The sequence below is a fragment of the Pinus tabuliformis genome, chromosome Q, assembly GCF_031772625.1.
Source record: "Pinus tabuliformis cultivar Carrire ecotype Pingquan chromosome Q, CPIR1, whole genome shotgun sequence".
Classification (NCBI taxonomy): domain Eukaryota; kingdom Viridiplantae; phylum Streptophyta; class Pinopsida; order Pinales; family Pinaceae; genus Pinus; species Pinus tabuliformis.
The window spans coordinates 39907454-39924438 of record NC_142296.1 but is presented as its reverse complement, the minus strand read 5'-3'; the positions used below and the strand labels follow the sequence as shown (position 1 = coordinate 39924438).

The 16985-nt window shown below is 40.6% G+C and overlaps 1 protein-coding gene across 1 annotated transcript in view; it reads left to right on the top strand.

Moving 5' to 3' along the window:
• Positions 1-16985, top strand: part of NTMC2T4 (Calcium-dependent lipid-binding (CaLB domain) family protein) — a 230999-nt gene that overhangs the window by 158229 nt on the left and 55785 nt on the right. Inside the window, exons 5-6 of the mRNA XM_089383842.1 lie at positions 6314-6432; positions 6602-6700. Of these exons, the coding sequence (XP_089239968.1) occupies positions 6314-6432; positions 6602-6700 (218 nt within the window). The remainder of the gene's footprint in view (positions 1-6313; positions 6433-6601; positions 6701-16985) is intronic.

Genomic DNA, 16985 nt, shown 5'->3' with positions numbered 1-16985 from the left:
TGCTGCATCCAACACTATGCTGCATCCAACCATGCTGCATCCATCTTGTATCCAACTAAGCTGCATTCATCACTATGACAATAGCTCTATCAACCTCATATTGCAGCAGCATCATACAACCCTCTAATAGCTTGAGATCTCAGCAATATTATATACTACAACTCCATACATAATGCTAATGATATGAGTCCTCAAATATCCATACGAAATTGACTGTGATGTTATGGCCTGCGGCCTAACATCACATAATGACCCAATCAGACTTTATGTAGCAGCCCTATTGGATACTTCTGCCCAGCATATCATACCCAAACAAATGGCCATGCTGTCACCTACAACAATGTGGCATAATCCCAGCGGCTAGGTGACTGTGTAAGGCTGCCTGTGACCATCCTCCTGTAGCTGTGGACAGTCACCCTTAACTGCGGATGGGGTCACCTCTTGATCTGCGGTTTAGGACAGCAGATAGGAGCCTCTTCTTAGGCCTCCTTTACTATGGTTAGGACAGAGACTAGAGCTCCCTTTAGCTGCGGATTAAAGCCTTATTGACTGCATCCTAGGGAACATTTAAATGCTGTGGTTTGGAGCCTCCTTTAGCTTCCTATAGAACCCTCCTTGACTGCGGCTAAGATGTGCTAGTTCTCCTTGCTTGAACAACACCTAAATTACATCCTTTAGGACTGTGTATGAGTCTCTTTCTTACTGCGGATTAGGAGTTCATTCAGGTTCCCTTTGACTGTGTCTAGCTGTGTATAGAGGACTGTGGTTAGGGATTTTATGGAGCTTCCTTTAGCTGCATATAGAGGCTCCCTTTGACAGTGAATGGAAGCCTCCATCATGACTGTGTTAAGTGCCTCCTCTTGCTGCATACACACCCCTAATGACTGCGGTCTAGGACAGCATATTAGGGCATCATTTAGCAGTGGTTAGGGCTTCTCCATACCAGCGTTAAGGCCTCTTCTTGGACTGCGTAGGAGAGCCTCCTTTAGGGCAGTGTAGGTGCCTCTTCTTCAACGTGATACTCATGCTCCATGACTGTAATTTAGGGCAGCGTATAGATCTCTTCAAACAACGTCTAGAGCTAGGGAAAACCCTCTAGGGCAGCGTATCCCCTTTAGATCTCTCCTACCACCAAAACCCAAAGACAAGTGGAGAGAGATCACAAGAGATGATTGTGTGAAATGACTTGAAGACCTCTTCTATTTATGGTGAAACATTGAGGACAAGTGGGGGTAGTTTGGATGCTGGCCGACCTTGACGAATTGTCACATAACACAACTAAATTCATATCTCCATGAATACATGTCGGAATCGGATGATCTTCAGATCAATTCTACACCTCTCGATGAGAGGAATCCAAGAAAAATATCAGCTGCCATAAATAAGTAAACCCACATGGAGTTTGGCCTTAGTTGCCAATTTTAATGACATCTGTTCCATTCATCACTAGAAAACATCATCTGGAAGTTTCTATGTTGGGAAAGCATAGATGGCAATGTCAGAAAATGAGTTGCAAATCTAGTGATCGTAGGCCTAACAAGATCCTTGCCCCCTGTTGTTTTCCTCATCAGGGTCAAAATCCATGAGTGATTGTAGATATACTTTATTATTCTTTTGGCGTGCTCTATAGTGTTCTCGATCCAATCTATTTTACCAATATCGTCAATTATGGTGTCTATGCAATGTGCAACATATGGGGTCCAAAAGATGGTTTTGTGGTTTTCCTCTAACATTTTACTAGCAAGAACATAGAGGCATTATCTGTGATGATTTGAACAACGTTAGCCACCCCCACCTCTTTAACAATCCCATTCAAAAGCTGAAACAAGTGTGCATCTTTCACCTTATCAGATGCATCAATTGATTCTAGAAAAATGGTTCCCCGTGGGTAGAAGATAAGAAAATTTATAATGGTACGGTTCCTTTGCTCAATCCATCCATCTAACATGATGGTACATCCTGTTTTCAACCATGAAATTTTGAAATCTTTCAAATATTTGTCAATGGACATAACCTCTTTTTGCAAAAGAGGTCCCCTTAATTCATGTATAGTAGGGTCTTTGAAACCCTTTCTAGCAACAACTATGGCATCAAACATAGGTTCATAATACAATGAACATACAACACTGAAGGGGATCTCAGCATCATACCACCATCTAGCTATGTAATCATAGACAATTTCTCTCAATTCTTTCTTCCAATGGTCATCTAAAGTAGGTTGGATTTGACCTCTATTAGCTTGAGGACCATGTGCACTATCAGAGGGAGATTAGGGTGTGATTGTGAAATAATTTTTGATATCACCCTTCTTTTTAATTTTACCCTTACTCTTTTCTTGAATAGACTCCAAAAAGGGAGGAACACAGCGAAAGGGGTTGGATGCATCAGTATCAGTGCAAGGGATAGATGAAGAGCCTTCATAATCAAATTGGGGTTGGCAACCATCATGTGTTTTACACTCCTCTTCCTCTCTATTTCAGCCTCTATTTCTTTTTGCTTAGCTTTTTCTTCCTCAAACTTCTCAATTTTTTCTAGCAACTCCTTCCCAATTTCCCCAGTTTGTTCTGCTGGTGTTGCACATGGGACAATTTGGCCTCTAGTACCAGTGAAGTGTTGTTTCAACTTGTGAATCCCCCCTCCACCTCCCTTAATTCTTTTATGACAAAATTGCAATACATTTGATTATCAATCATCTCAGCGTATGCCCAAGCAACATCTTTCATTCTAGAAGCCATTTTTTGATATTTGGAATTGGAAATGAAAGGTAAAAAATCTGAAAATGAAAAGAAAAAAAAACAACTCTTCAATGTTCATTTCTTCTAGAAAAATTACTCTTTTCAATTTCTAGATTTGCAAAAACAAAAATGCAAAGCAGATTTGAGAAGTGAAAAAAAATACCTCTAGCCTCCACAATGTTGCTCCAAAAACCAACCCCTCAATGCTACTCCAAAAACCAACTGTAACTCTTCACAAACTCCTCACAAATGCTCACATAAATTCAATGAGAGTGCTGTGAGGAAATGTGAGGGGGTTGGTCACTTTTATAGGCTTGGGAGAGGGTGAGGCTTTAAGGAAAAAAAATGAGCTTGAAGTCCGAGTTGTCTCCTTTTTTCCCCACAAACTAGCCTGACCGGTTTAAGACGGGCTTGGCTGAGCCGGCCGGTCCGTTACCAAACCGGCTGAATCACTGTCCGACTCGACTGGTTTGGTAACAAACCGATCGCCAGACCGATTCATCTTGGGTAGGGGTTTGGCTCATGCTACTAGGCTGAATCTGATTCAGACCGACCTGGTTTTAAAACTATGGTTGGAAACACCATCCAATTTGTTTTGATCTCTAAGCCCTGCTGTGGCCATTTCTGCAAAAAATCGACATGGGTAGAAATTTCCCTCTTTCACCTGCTCGACTGCTAAAATTGCTATTCACACTCCTTGGAGTGAGAAAATCTGCTTGCTGCAACTAGAAATTGTTGGATTTTTGAAGCTAGAAACTCTCTGAGAGAAACTCCCTCTGTGTGTACGCTTTCTCTTCCACCTGGCATTGAATCCACACTAGCGACTTGGTGCAAACCCTTTGTGCCCAGACAAGAAATCTAGTCTGTGAAAATACTAAGCTATTGCTCCCTCTGCCTGCTGGAATCACTTCCACATTCCTGCCTACTGCCACTGGAAAATCAAACCCTTGTCTAGCAATTCACATTGCCTAGCTAGGCACTGCGCAACCCCACAAAATTTCGTCTTGCTGCTTCCTCTGAACAACGAAATTTTCCTCTGGCTTCGAGCCTCCTGTCTATCAAATATGCTCTGATACCATGTGAAAATTCCTTGAAATGCAACAACTAAAACTTATTCATCTAACTGGTTAATTATTATGCAGTTTATTTGTTACGACAAACAACGAATAATTGACACTGCAATTTCTTCACCCTAAAAAAATACTGCGGAAGCAAAAATAGGAACTGAGAACTACTAGCACACACACACTCATAAAATTGACACAATTATTTTTGGACAAATGTCCTCGGAAAAACCCAATGTGGGAAAACTGGTGCAACAACTAAGGGATTTAATTGTCATGCAACAATGAAATTCTGAGTATAATAAATATGGATGCCCAATTGGCTATCCAATCTGAGAGAAATATTGGCAAAATCAACTAAGGGATTTTACCCTCTTCTCCAAGCAATCCTAGCTCAAACTGACAAACCCAAGCAAGCTGTCCAAACCCTCTGCACAGGCTCTGCGTCACCTCTGTGCATCTTGTCACACGCTCAATCCGGAACAATTGCTACTCAAGCCATCTTGCCTGTTGCTGACCGAGGAAGTGTCTCTCTTGCACACTGGAAAATCTTCCCGACCTCTAGAACCTGAAACGACCTCCACTCCAGCTAAATCGAATTGCCTCTTTGAGGCTCTGCGTCGGCCTTGCACTGTTTCCTGGAGAAATAATTCAACATCCTCTCTATGCCTCTTCAGAACTGGAAAACTTCCCCCGGATCACCGTCTCTACCCCTCTCTAGCCCTGTGTCCTCTTTCTGGCTCGAATTGTAGTGCTGGCTAGCTCGAACTGCCCAAGGAACTCGCACAACTGGTTCTCTGTTGTGTGTTTCTCCATCTACCCATCGACATCTTATAATCTCTAGTTGGGACTCCAACGACCAAGATTAAAACTAAAACTCAATCGATGGTTGAGATCATCTCCAAGTCGATCCGTGTGAGTTTTTAGAGAATTCTCACATTTCTCAATTAATTACTATTAATTAACTAGTTTTCCTAAATTAGACTTAAGAAAAATTTAAATGATGGTCACTTAATTTAATTGAGCTATCTCTAGGTGGAATTTCCAGAAATGATTTCCGGGTTTTGGAGAACTCCTATGTTTTAGCCTCTCCACAAATTCTTGAGACTAGAACACCATCCAATGCTACAAAAACTAACATCAACAAGAGAGATGCAAGTCATCTGTAACCATAATTTTCGAAGTGTCAAGTCAGCCCTCCATTAGATAAAATCTGTCCTTCGAATCTGCTTCAGAATTCTTACTTAGTCACAGAGATATGGTGCAACAGAAAAAATTGCTTGTCCATAGAAAAGCGTGCCTTAGGAGATTTGGATACCACAGCACATTGCGGAGACTTGGACTATTCCCTGATTTTCTCTTCTTGCTTGAATGTGGGCATATCCTTCTATACTTCAGCCTTCTTTTCTCTTTATATACTTTGTAAATTGCAGAGGATATGACTTGTGTGTTGTATGAGTGAGTGTACGTGAGGGAGGACAAATCTTTTCTTTATATAGTCATCAATGAAGTCGAATGGGTGCCAAAAATGCACTGAGCCTACCTGTCTTAAGGAGGGCCATCTTGGAGACACAAATATGCTTCAGAAAATTCAATTTTATTTTTCTTTTCAATGCCCAAATCGGACATGCTAAAAACAATTTTCTTTTTGACTTAAAACAAATTCTTTTCGACTCTTTATAAAATCATGATTATGAAGACCGAACCTAGTTACAACTTCAGCAGACCGAGCATAGCTTATCATAAGATTTTGTGCTATTTTTTTTCAGTAGTGTTGGTAGAGGGACATGGTAAAGCTATATTCAAGGTAATTCCTCTTCCATGGTATTTCCATGTAAACTTATTACTATTTACAACAATCAGGTTCAATCATTCAAGTAACATTATCTTGGCTTGTTGCTCAAAGTTTTATGTACGTTGGAAACATCCTTTTGACTTGCAAGACATCCAGGGTATTAAGTGATTTGGGACACGTTAAAGTTTCCCATGTCATTAATTGCTCTACTTTTTGCCAATAAATTTTTAAATGTCTTTTCTATAGGCAAAGGCAAAATTATTTATTGGAAATTGCTTGCTTTTCCTTTCAATTGATAGCATGCATTTCCTTAAGAGCCTAGGTAAGTATGTTTTCAGTTCTTTTCATGCTACTTTTCTATACAATTCATTAGTAATTGTATTGGGATGCATATATGTATATTCTGGACAACCAGGATCTTCTCCAAGTAAAGAGTATTATAGAAATTCTTGTGACTCAGTTCAGGCATGATTTCAGTGGGAAGTAGCTGAAGTAACTGATGTTATGTGTAAGTATTGTCTAGCATCCTTTGGTAAAATTTGTTTATTTCAGCTTACCTCAAGTTTCTCATCCTTGATAGACAATATGGAATCTGATCTATTTACTGTTAATGTTGACTTATATAACCCTTTTTTCGATTTCATATTTAACTATATTGATTGTGTTGCATAGCAGACATGCTGTGTTTCATAGGTACTAACTTTTTAATATCCGTGTAGGTATACGAATCCAGAGCTTAAAAAAAGGTCAAATTGTAATGGATTTGGACTTACGTTGGGGTGGTGATCCCAGTATAATCCTTGCAGTTCAAACACTTGGTCCTTCTTTGCCTATACAGGTAAATGTTATTGCACTCTCTCCTTTCAAGGTTGCAGCACCATTACAAGGAATCTGAATTTCATTTTCCTAATTTAATTTCAGTTATCGAACAAGATGAAAGTGTGCATTTGGTTTGTGATTTCATCCTAGCTTTTGAGAATTTCTGTCTCATTGTCTTCATTTTGCAGTTAAAGGATCTCAAGGTTTTCACTGTAGTGCGTGTGATCTTTCAACTTGCTGAAGATATCCCTTGCATTTCTGCTGTTGTGGTTGCACTTCTTTCTGAGGTTTGAGGAATAAACCATGCACTATTTACCTTATTCTTTTTGTGTCTTATTTTATTTTTCAATTCAAATTCATAATCATTTAGAATTATGTGAAATATTCACTTGTCAAATTTTGAGAAGCAACGTAGTAAGGACATCACAGTTATTCTCACAGTGCTGGAAATAAAGAAACTGCAGTGATTATTATGAAAACAATTTGATCTGACACAACACAACTGTAGGAATCACAGTTGCGTGCAGTGTGTGTATGCAAATTCAAACTCTACAAGAGGACACTTTGAGACATGGATAGAATCTTGGGAGATGATTTGCTCATTATTGACTTATAATTTGGGTCATTTTCATTGCCTATTTTGCTCAAAACTTCCTGTACCCATGTTGTTCATCTGATTTAATTGTTCATTCCGTGGGAATCTCAATGGTCTATGAATAAATACAGTGTTAAAAAATAATGAATACTGATGAACTGCATTTTGGAAATCTCTTTGTGGTTTTTAGCTGGACTATAAATAATTGTGTTCATGAAAAGATTAGAATTCATGTGTTTTAAGTTTTAACCTTTTCCTTGGGAGTTTTCTATAAAATAGAAATTACAAGGGACAAACTGTTATAGACTATACAATTCTATTAATAAGTGTACTGTTTTACCTTGTTTAGGGACACACTGTTATAGACTATATAATTCTATTAATAAGTGTACCATTTTACCTGGTATAGTTGCATAAATTAACACTGCAAAGTGGAATCAACGATTGAAGTCACCTGTCAAATGCTGCATCTGCTTGCACCATCAAAATAGCACTGCTTAAATCAATATTTTGTGCATTTAGACTAATGTTCAAGTCATTCTAGTCACTTTTAAAGCCTAAATTAAATATGGAAATTTCTGGGTGAAATAACCAAGAGGATTTTTTCCCAAAATTCTAAAAACTAATATCGAGCTTGTTGGAAATTCACTTTTTAGTCAAAATTTGGTTGAATGGAGGCCACAAAGGCCCCAAAATTAACTCTCATATAATTTCCACCCCTAGACTAATCATCTGGAAGTGCTAAGGCACTTGTAGGGTGGCTATTATTGTCAAATCAGATTGTTGTCCCTGCCTTTTTTTGCAGTTCTTATAGTCTGCTACACAAGACAACAAGCTGTTTCGACTCCTAACTCTCTAACCAACAGCCCAAATCATTGAATAACACATATTTGTTTAGGTCTTTTCTTGTAGATCAAAATCCATAGATTACACGATAGAATTTTGGTGATTTTGTGCTGCTAACATTGCTGATTAGTTTTCTTCTGTTACAGTCACATACTTCGCAGCTATATAGCCCATAGTAGCGAACGCCTCAACTCTAGGTGACTCCATATAATACACATCTTATTTTGGAGATACTTGGGGTGATATTAGGGACAACTCCCCTGGCCATTTTGGGAGTGTTGGGCCTGCTACCCACTAGAAAGTGGGTAACCCTATAGGAGAAATTTTTTCTCCTACTTCGGATAACCTACTAGCCAACAACCATACATTTGCTCAATATATGATGCTATGCGGGATTCCTCTGCCATTTGCACCAATTAGACATCTTTCACTGTCTGACATTCTTCTTGAAGGATGGTGGGTCACCACTTGGCAAGTACTTCGACCATTTTTGCAATAATGTGCTTTTACTTAATGTTTTGGGCATTGTAACATTGATAAACGGGTGATCTATCGATCTTGACTATAAACTTGTTCTCTCACCTTACTAGGGGGGTTAGTTTTTGACCTTAGTCTAGTGGGATGCCCTTTGAGGCCTTAGGGTTTAGGAGGGACACTATTTGAGAAACTTGGATTGAAGTAGTGTGTCCATAGCCACCCAATAGTCAACACTTTTCACCTTTCCCTTGATTTCTTTTCCATCCTTTGGGTTTGCTGTCATTGGTTCATTGGGGCTGGCAGCTTCATATCCTTGCTGTCATTGGTTCATTGGGGCTGGCACCTTCATATCCTTGTCCTTTTGAGTCTGGGCCAAAAACTTTGCCTTGGAGGTTGTTGCAGCTTAAAGAAAAGTAAAAGTATAAGATGGTTGCTTGTTTTTCTTGGGCACACTTGGGCATGGATTATTGGGCGATTCGGAAGAAGGAAGAGCTTTGACTGTACTCTTGTTCCCTGACCTCAACTGGAGCATTAATCCTGAATCCTAGTCTCGTGGGATCCCCTTTATTGGCTATTAGCTTTAGGAGTGGCACTACATGGGAAACCTTGATTTTGATTGCGTGGTCCCGCTTCCCGACACCATATATCTCACTCCACTCCGCTAATTACAAGCCCTTTTCACATTTTCCCTATCTGGGTCCACATTTGTCCATTGGGTCCACAAGGTGTTAGCCTCCCCTTACCCTTGTCCACAACTTGGGTTGGGCTTCGAATGATGGCCCCAGAGGTTGATGCATCTAAAAAGAATGTTAAAAGCATAATATGGTGACATATGAGAGGAAATGTACCACAAAATGCAAAATATAGTTGGGAGGGCATGTGTCATCTTCTAGGCCTCATTGATGGAGCATTGACTTGATCTTGAGCCACTTTGAGACCCACGAGATCCATTTGGAGCCCACAAAGCCCAAATAGGGGTTTGGAGATGTTTTGCAGCATATGGAGGTCATTCCCCTCTTCATCATGATTTTTGAGGGCCTCTCTCACATCTTTAGCACATGAGGCCTCAACGCTACCCGTCTAGGCCCTTACACATGCATGACTTCAGCCTTGCGTGGGCCTAGGATGGAAATTCAACTTACTTTTTGAGCTATCATGGTTGACTTATAACCATGGGTGGGTTACTTTGCACATTAGGCACAAAAGGGGGCTTTGTCTTTTAATTTTTGAACTCCTGTGATTTGTATAAATAGGTGAGACCTATTCCCACCTCAACTCATCATCACTTGGATTTTGGCCTCCTTAAGAGAATTCAGACCTGTAGTTGTGGATGGTGTTTGGAGATTTTTGGATGAATTTTGATGTTTGGATAATTTCACTATCTATTGGAGGAGGATGTTTTGAATTTCATTTGGATATAACTCTTCCTTAGTGTCTCCTCTAGTGATTCTCAAGTTTTGGTCGATTTCGCGCAGTGGAATCTCTGGAAATTTGATGTGCTAGTCATCACTTCAAGAGGGAACCCTAGAAGTTAATCCTTCAACTTGGGGATTTCTTTGTAGGTATTTGCTTTAGTACTCGTTGGAGTAAATCATTAATTTCCTTTTCTCTTGTCTACCTTGACCTTTGACGAACTCATATCTCGCCATTTTTATTAACCCTAAGTCTTGTGTAGCCATCTTTCAAAGGGGTTTTTCGTGAAAAGTCTTACTAGCTTCTCCCAAAGCTCACACTTTTGTTGAACCTTTCCATTGAATGAGCCACCTTTTCTCACTTTCAAGCTTATCATAGATACATATCTATCACAAGTGAGTTACACTGCGACTCCTCTCGTTGGTGAAAATCTGAGAAGAGTTAGCGACGCTGGTTCTTTAGGTCTCCTTGAAGAACAAGTTGCCAAAATTGAGATTTTCCTTGATTCCATAGCCTCCCAATGGTTAGGCATTGATCCTAATTCCTTGCTGATCACCTTAAGATTGAAAATCATCTCTCTTTTCACCTCTTTTCCTTGCCCCTTTAAGGATAAGGAGGCCTATCTAGGGTTCGGTGTGAAATCTATTGGAGTAGGACATTTTGAATTTTGTTTGGATAAAACTCTTCCTTAGTGTCTCCTCTAGTGATTCTCAAGTTTTGGTCTCCTCTATTGATTCTCAAGTTTTGGTCTCCTCTATTTATTCTCAAGTTTTGGTGGATTTCCCATGGTGGAATCTCTGGAAATTTGATGCCCTAGCCATCACATCAAGAGGGAACCCTAGAAGATAATCCTTCAACTTGGGGATTTCTTTGAAGGTATTTGATTTAGTACTCGTTGGAGTAAACCATTAATTGCATTTTCTCTTGTCTACCTTGACCTTTGACGAAATCATATCTCGCCATTTGTATTAACCCTAGGTCTTGTTTTGCCATATTTAAAAGGGTTTTTCGTGGAAAGGCTTACTAGCTTCTCCCAAAGCTCACACTTTTGTTGAACCTTTCCATTGAATGAGCCACCTTCCTGTGAAAATTTGGAAGCCCCAAATTTCTACTTCAACAATTGATTATGTTTCATCTATTTGTTAATTACTGAGCAATTGATTATGTTTCATCTATTTGTTAATTACTGAACAAACTTATTTACTATTTCCTACATTAAACACCAAAAATAATACACTGCAACCTTCACCATTTAAATAAAATGCGGAAACAAGACACTGAACAACAAAGAAATACACAACACATCTACACAGTGATTTTTGGAAAACTGGTGCAGTAACTGAGGGTTTGTATTATTATGCAGTGGTTTCTGAGTACAATTCGTTGGATGCCCAACTGGCTATCCTATACAGAGAGAAACTGGACAAAACAAGTAGTGAGATGCTCTCACCTTGTCACTGGAAGAATCCGACTCTGATCTTGCTGGAATAGAGGCTTTGCATCCCTTCTGCATTAGCTTCTGCACAGAACTGCGTCAACCCCACGCAGTCTCTGCGTTACCTTTGCTAGGGATTGCGTTGCTCCTCCTTTGGACCCTTTGCTGGCCAGGAACTTCGATTTCCAGCTTCTCGCTCTCACACCCCGACTCCCGGCGTTTGAAACTCGATTTCCTCAGCAGGAATTCGATCTCCCTCTAGGCTCCGTGCTGCGACTGCATTAGCACTGTGTGGGCCAGTGTCAACCTCTCTCTGGACATCGTTTTGTCCTCTTTGCCTTGTACTCTCTGGCCCATGAAAACTCCTGATCGGATACTATCCCTACCCCTCACTGCAAAAAATCACTTCGAAATTCTCTCTGACAGTTGCTTTGCTTTAGAAAATCGATCCTCTGATCTTCACTAGATGTGTGTTCCAAATTCCCATCGAAGTCCTTCTTATAATCTTCTTATTGAGTAATCAACAACCCAAATTAAATTCTAATCAATGGCTCATATCATATTGACTCTATCTCCGTCTTCTTCTAGAAGATTCACACCCAATTTTGTTAATACCCTTTAATTATTTTAGTTTCCTAAGTTTAGACTTAGGCATCCATTAAAAATAATTAATTACTTTAATAAAATTGTCTCCGGGTGGAATTTCGCAAAATGATTTCTGGGTATTCTAGAATACATGTGTCCTAGCCACCCTGCAAATTTTGAGGCTTAGAACACATCCAATGCTACTAGAAATCAACACTCTTAGCGAGGAATGTGCTCTAGTAATGCAACCTGCTGAAGCATCACCCTGACTTTGTAACATCTCCCTCTGCGCTGCTGATGTCTGACATCACTGCCCACCAACTACTGTGCAAATGTTGCATCCGTGCTGCTGCTGACTCTGCATGCTGCTTCCAACTGCATCTGCACTACAACTCCGCTCCAACTTTCGTTGCTGCCTTCTACAACAACTGCAACGGAAAAACATCCAAAATACTGAACCAAAGGTGTTTAGCGTGATGCATCTATTGCTGGAGTTCTGACTGCTGCTAGTCTCTGCGCTGAACCTCTGAAGTCTCTGCATTGCTGCTGACTCTGCATTGTGCCAACTACACTGCTACCAACTTTGCCCTGCGTTGCTCAGTCTTTGGCGCTCCTAGCCACTGCAACTGTCACTCCGGCATTCCTTTGCACTAACTAACATAGGTCCGTCTTGCTACTTCTGATATGGGCTCCCATAGCAAGGTATTGATCCATGAGGTGGACTGCTCAAGCATCCTGCCCATCTGTAGTTCTTTCAAACTGTAGTACTAGATCACCCCACCTCTCCCTTGGAGATATCTGGGCAATCATGGCAAACTCCTCGATCTTAGCGGTTGCAGCCTACGGATCATGTTTCTCGTCCTTGTCCTTTTTCTTGGGAGGACATTGCGTAGCGTAGTGACCAAATTCACCACGTCAGATGTTAGGGTCCAACCCTAACCCCTTTATTTATATAATAAACCCAATAGGCTCGAGTCAGAGTCATAGTTAAAGAGTCAATAAAGACTGTATTAATAATTGTAAGTGGTTGAACCGCATTTAAGAAAGGGCCCATAGTTAGTTGCAAACAGGCCATAATTAATAAATAAAGTGGTTAGCTAATGTTATGCAAAGGACCACTAGTCGTTACGTTGTTTGAAGGTTATTTAGCTATAAATAGTCGTAGCTAGAAGGGAAAGATAATTGAGCTCTACTCTGCTGGAGGTTGCCCCTTCGAAGAGGCAAGTGAACATTGCTTTTATCTCTGAATAATAAAATATTTGCTGTTTTTCTCATTTTATTTTTGTGTTCTGAGTTATATTTATTCGCATATTTGGTATTCTTGAATTTCTCGCAGGTCGAGCATAACAAGTGGTATCAGAGCACTTTCCAGGGCCGTGGTACCTCCATTCTTGCAGAATATTTTTTAGGCTAGAGATGGTTTTGGCGTCTTTAAACCACGAGATCTGTCGTTGAGCGCATAAACCTTCGGATTTGGGGAGGCATGCACGCAGGAAATACAAGAGGTGGTCATGCTTGTTAGACTCCCTTGTAAACCTTGTGGGTACCCCTTCGAGCAGTAGCGCATTAGACAGAACCGCGCATGGACTGCACTTCCACGTACTTTCTGGGTATATCAGAAGCCCCCTAGGCTCACTTGAAACCTCGCCTTAGATAAGTCATCGACCGTCTTGCTGCTACAGTACACTGAGAACAACACTCAGGGAGATTATTTGCGCGTATGATAAGGTAGTCGTGTAGTACGGCTAAGGGTACAGTTGATCCTCCTCAGTTAGTGCCCGGAAATATTGGGCCGAGTACTATTGTTGGACCCTTATGTATATTGCGATTTGTAGCACCTGACACTCCTTTATGACCATAGTTCCCTCGACTCTCTGAAGATTGCCCATTATCTTATTTGCCAGATCAGATCCTCCAGTTGGGGTTTTGCTGCCATAGTAAAATTCAGATCTAGCATTTGGGATTCTGTCGCCGCCACACCAATCAGATCCAACAGTTGGGGTTTTACCGCCACAATAAAATTCAGATCTAGCAGTTGGGGTTTTGTCGCCGCCGCACCAATTAGATCCACCAGTTGAGGTTTTGCTGCCACAGTACAATTCACATTCAATAGTTGGGGTTTCGCAGGTAGATTTGACGCTCTATGCAGTGCAGCTTTTTGTTGCTATAGTCTGGTCTCGATTTGCATAGGACATTGCGCAGGATCAAGTTTTCTAGAATTTGGTCACTGCAGTATTGATTCGTGGGGAGTAAAACTCCTTTCAGACGGGACGCTTACAAGAGACTTAGCCCATAAGATTTAGGACGACAAGCTGATTGCAGTGGTACCATTCACTGGTCAGCCTCAATTTTCGGACGGTCTTAAATTTTTTCGGAGTGACTTCAAGTGATTGAGATGTGAAAATTCTATCACTGCAGCAACTGATTTACTTTTCCTACTTATTTCATCACAAGTTATTCATGAAATTACTTCAACAAACATTAAAATAAATACTGTTGCAGATATCACACTGTAATACATAAACAAACATATGCACACATTGACACAGTTATTTTGGACTAATGTCCTCGGGAAAACCCAATGTGGGAAAACTGGTGTAGCAAGGGAGGATTTTGTTATTCAACAATTTTCTAGTACAACAGGGTGCCAAACTGGCTTACCCATAGATAGACAAATTTCCAACAGTTCTTCTGAATCCAGCATAGGGCCTCCTGACCTCTGCGTCATCCTGAAACCCTCTGCGTCATCCTGAAACCCTTTGTGTCAGTAGGTAGGCTCTGCGCAACCTCTCTAGCCTTCTGCATCACTTCTGCTGCCTCTGCGTGGCTTTCTCTGGCTCTGCATCTGCCTCTTCTACCTCTGCGCTGATCTCCCATCTTTGTTCTGTACTTGCTGCCTTCTGATTGCTTTCGAGACCACTGGTTCAATTTCTCAGCAAACCCCGCTCCAGAAATTGAACTGACTAGTCTCCCTCAGTATCTTCTCCAGGTGCCCCTCAAGCCTCCTCTTATACTTTTCTTGTTAACATCTCAACGACCGAGATTAAGTCCCCAATCAATGGCTAAGATTAGATCTGGCTTGATCCATGTCTTTTGGACCATTCTAACATAGATTCATATTAATACACATTAATATTTTATTTTCCCTAAGTTTAGACTTAGGGACTCCATTAAAAATATTAATTATTTTAATATCTTCTGATCTGTTTAGAATATGCCCAAACCCTTTCTATGTATTGGAGATCTCATGTGCCCCAACCTCTTCACCAAATTTCGTGGCTAGCGCACATCCGATGCTACTCCAAATCAACATGAGATTTGGGTATGGTAGAAACCAGCGCTGAAGTCATGGCCAATGAGAAGATCGAGCGCCTTGAATCAAGGTTGGATTCGTTCAAGGAACAACTGGAAGAAATTTCAAAATCGCTTCAAATAGTCACCAAGAGCATGACAGGGTATCATTAGGAGGCGCATAGTATTGATGAACACCTCGAAGGAGAAGCCATCATATTCACTTCCATGGAAATCATCGACATTCCCACCCTCGGCCACCCAAGCTGGACATGTATAAATTGGATGGCTCTAATCCGACTGTCTGGGTAGCACAAATGGAACAATATTTCACCTTGAATGATATCCGCGATGATCAAACTAAACTACATGTGGGAGCCCTTTACTTGGACCAAGAAAGATGGCAATGGTGGCAGCGGCATTCGAAATGTTATCCCGAGAACATAATGTGGTAGGTGTTCTCAAAAGCCCTTTGTGACCGCTTTGATCGAGAATCAAATTTTTTGGGACGTCTCACTAAGCTCCAACAAACAGGCACAATAAAAGACTACATTGCAGCCTTTGAGACATTGGCCTTCAGAACAGAAGGTCTAGGAGATGAATTCTACTTGGAGTGTTTCATCAGTGGTCTCAAAGAAGCCATCCAAGCACATGTTCGAATGCACCACCCACATACATGGATATATGCTTGCAAAAACGCTGTTGAGGTAGAAATCGCCTTAGCTGCCCAGTCTACTCGTCCAAATTTTGTAGCCAAGGGGCGTTCCACCCAGGTGCAGGGCCCTACCCAAACACTTCAGGTTCAAAAGGTGTCTCCAGCAGAAATGGTTGAAAGAAGAAAACAAGGATTGTGCTACTACTGTGATGACAAATACTCACCGGGGCATAAATGCAAGGAACCAAAATTCTTTCAAATTGATGCTACGGATCACAAATCATCGGAGGAAGCCCCACCCCTTGGGGGGCTAGAGGACGAAGTTGAGGAAACCCAACAAGACAATGATCTCACAGCTACGCGAGATGAACCGGTTATCTCGCTACATGCTTTGGCGGGCATTTCTGCGCCCCAAACTCTTAAAATCAGAGGATTTCTTAAACATCACCCCTGTAGTAGTATTGATTGATAGTGGCAACACTAATCAATAGTGGCAACCAGTATTGAAAATATTGGTGAAATATCGGCGATTTTTGTAAATATCGCGATATTTTCGGCGAGCCGAAATATTGCCGAGAAAATATTGCGATATTTCCGAAATATCGACAATATTTCGGCAAAATATCGCCGGACGTGTTTTGCCGCGTTAGAAAAAGGAAAAATGTTTTTTTTTCTTCATTTCTGTTTCTGAGTGTTGGAGAAGGAAGGGGAAGAGTTTTGTGGTGGTTGTCAAGGAGGGTTTGAGGATCAAACAATGATTATCACCACCAACGAAGATTTTTTATGGATCAAAGATTGAAGAATAGTGAGACAAACTTCATTTCTTCCATTAACTGGTATGTTCTTAAAAACCCCTATGTTAATGATTTTTTCATAGATTTAGGGTTATGCTTGCTTGCCTCTTTGCCTACCAACATTTTGTTTCTTTGTTTTTTCCATTTGCTATGATTTTCATGCCCATGAACCAATGCAAGGGTTTTCTCCATATTTGGACAGCAAGCTTCATTTTTTTTTTCAACTTTCTTATGCACCCTCTTATTGCCATTTTTCATTCACATTGCAAAATGCAAATAATGTAGTAATTTTTTTTTGAATGAGGTGGTTATTACTTATTATTTTTTCATTTTGTGTTTGGGGGGTTTAATGCCAATTTTTTGTTTTTTTTGTGCCTTAGGTTTAAATTAGTTCACTACAAATGTCAAATATGGCAAAAGTCTTGGACCCATTTTGGGAGTATGGGGAGGCTGTTGGTGGGGCAAATCAGGCATATATATC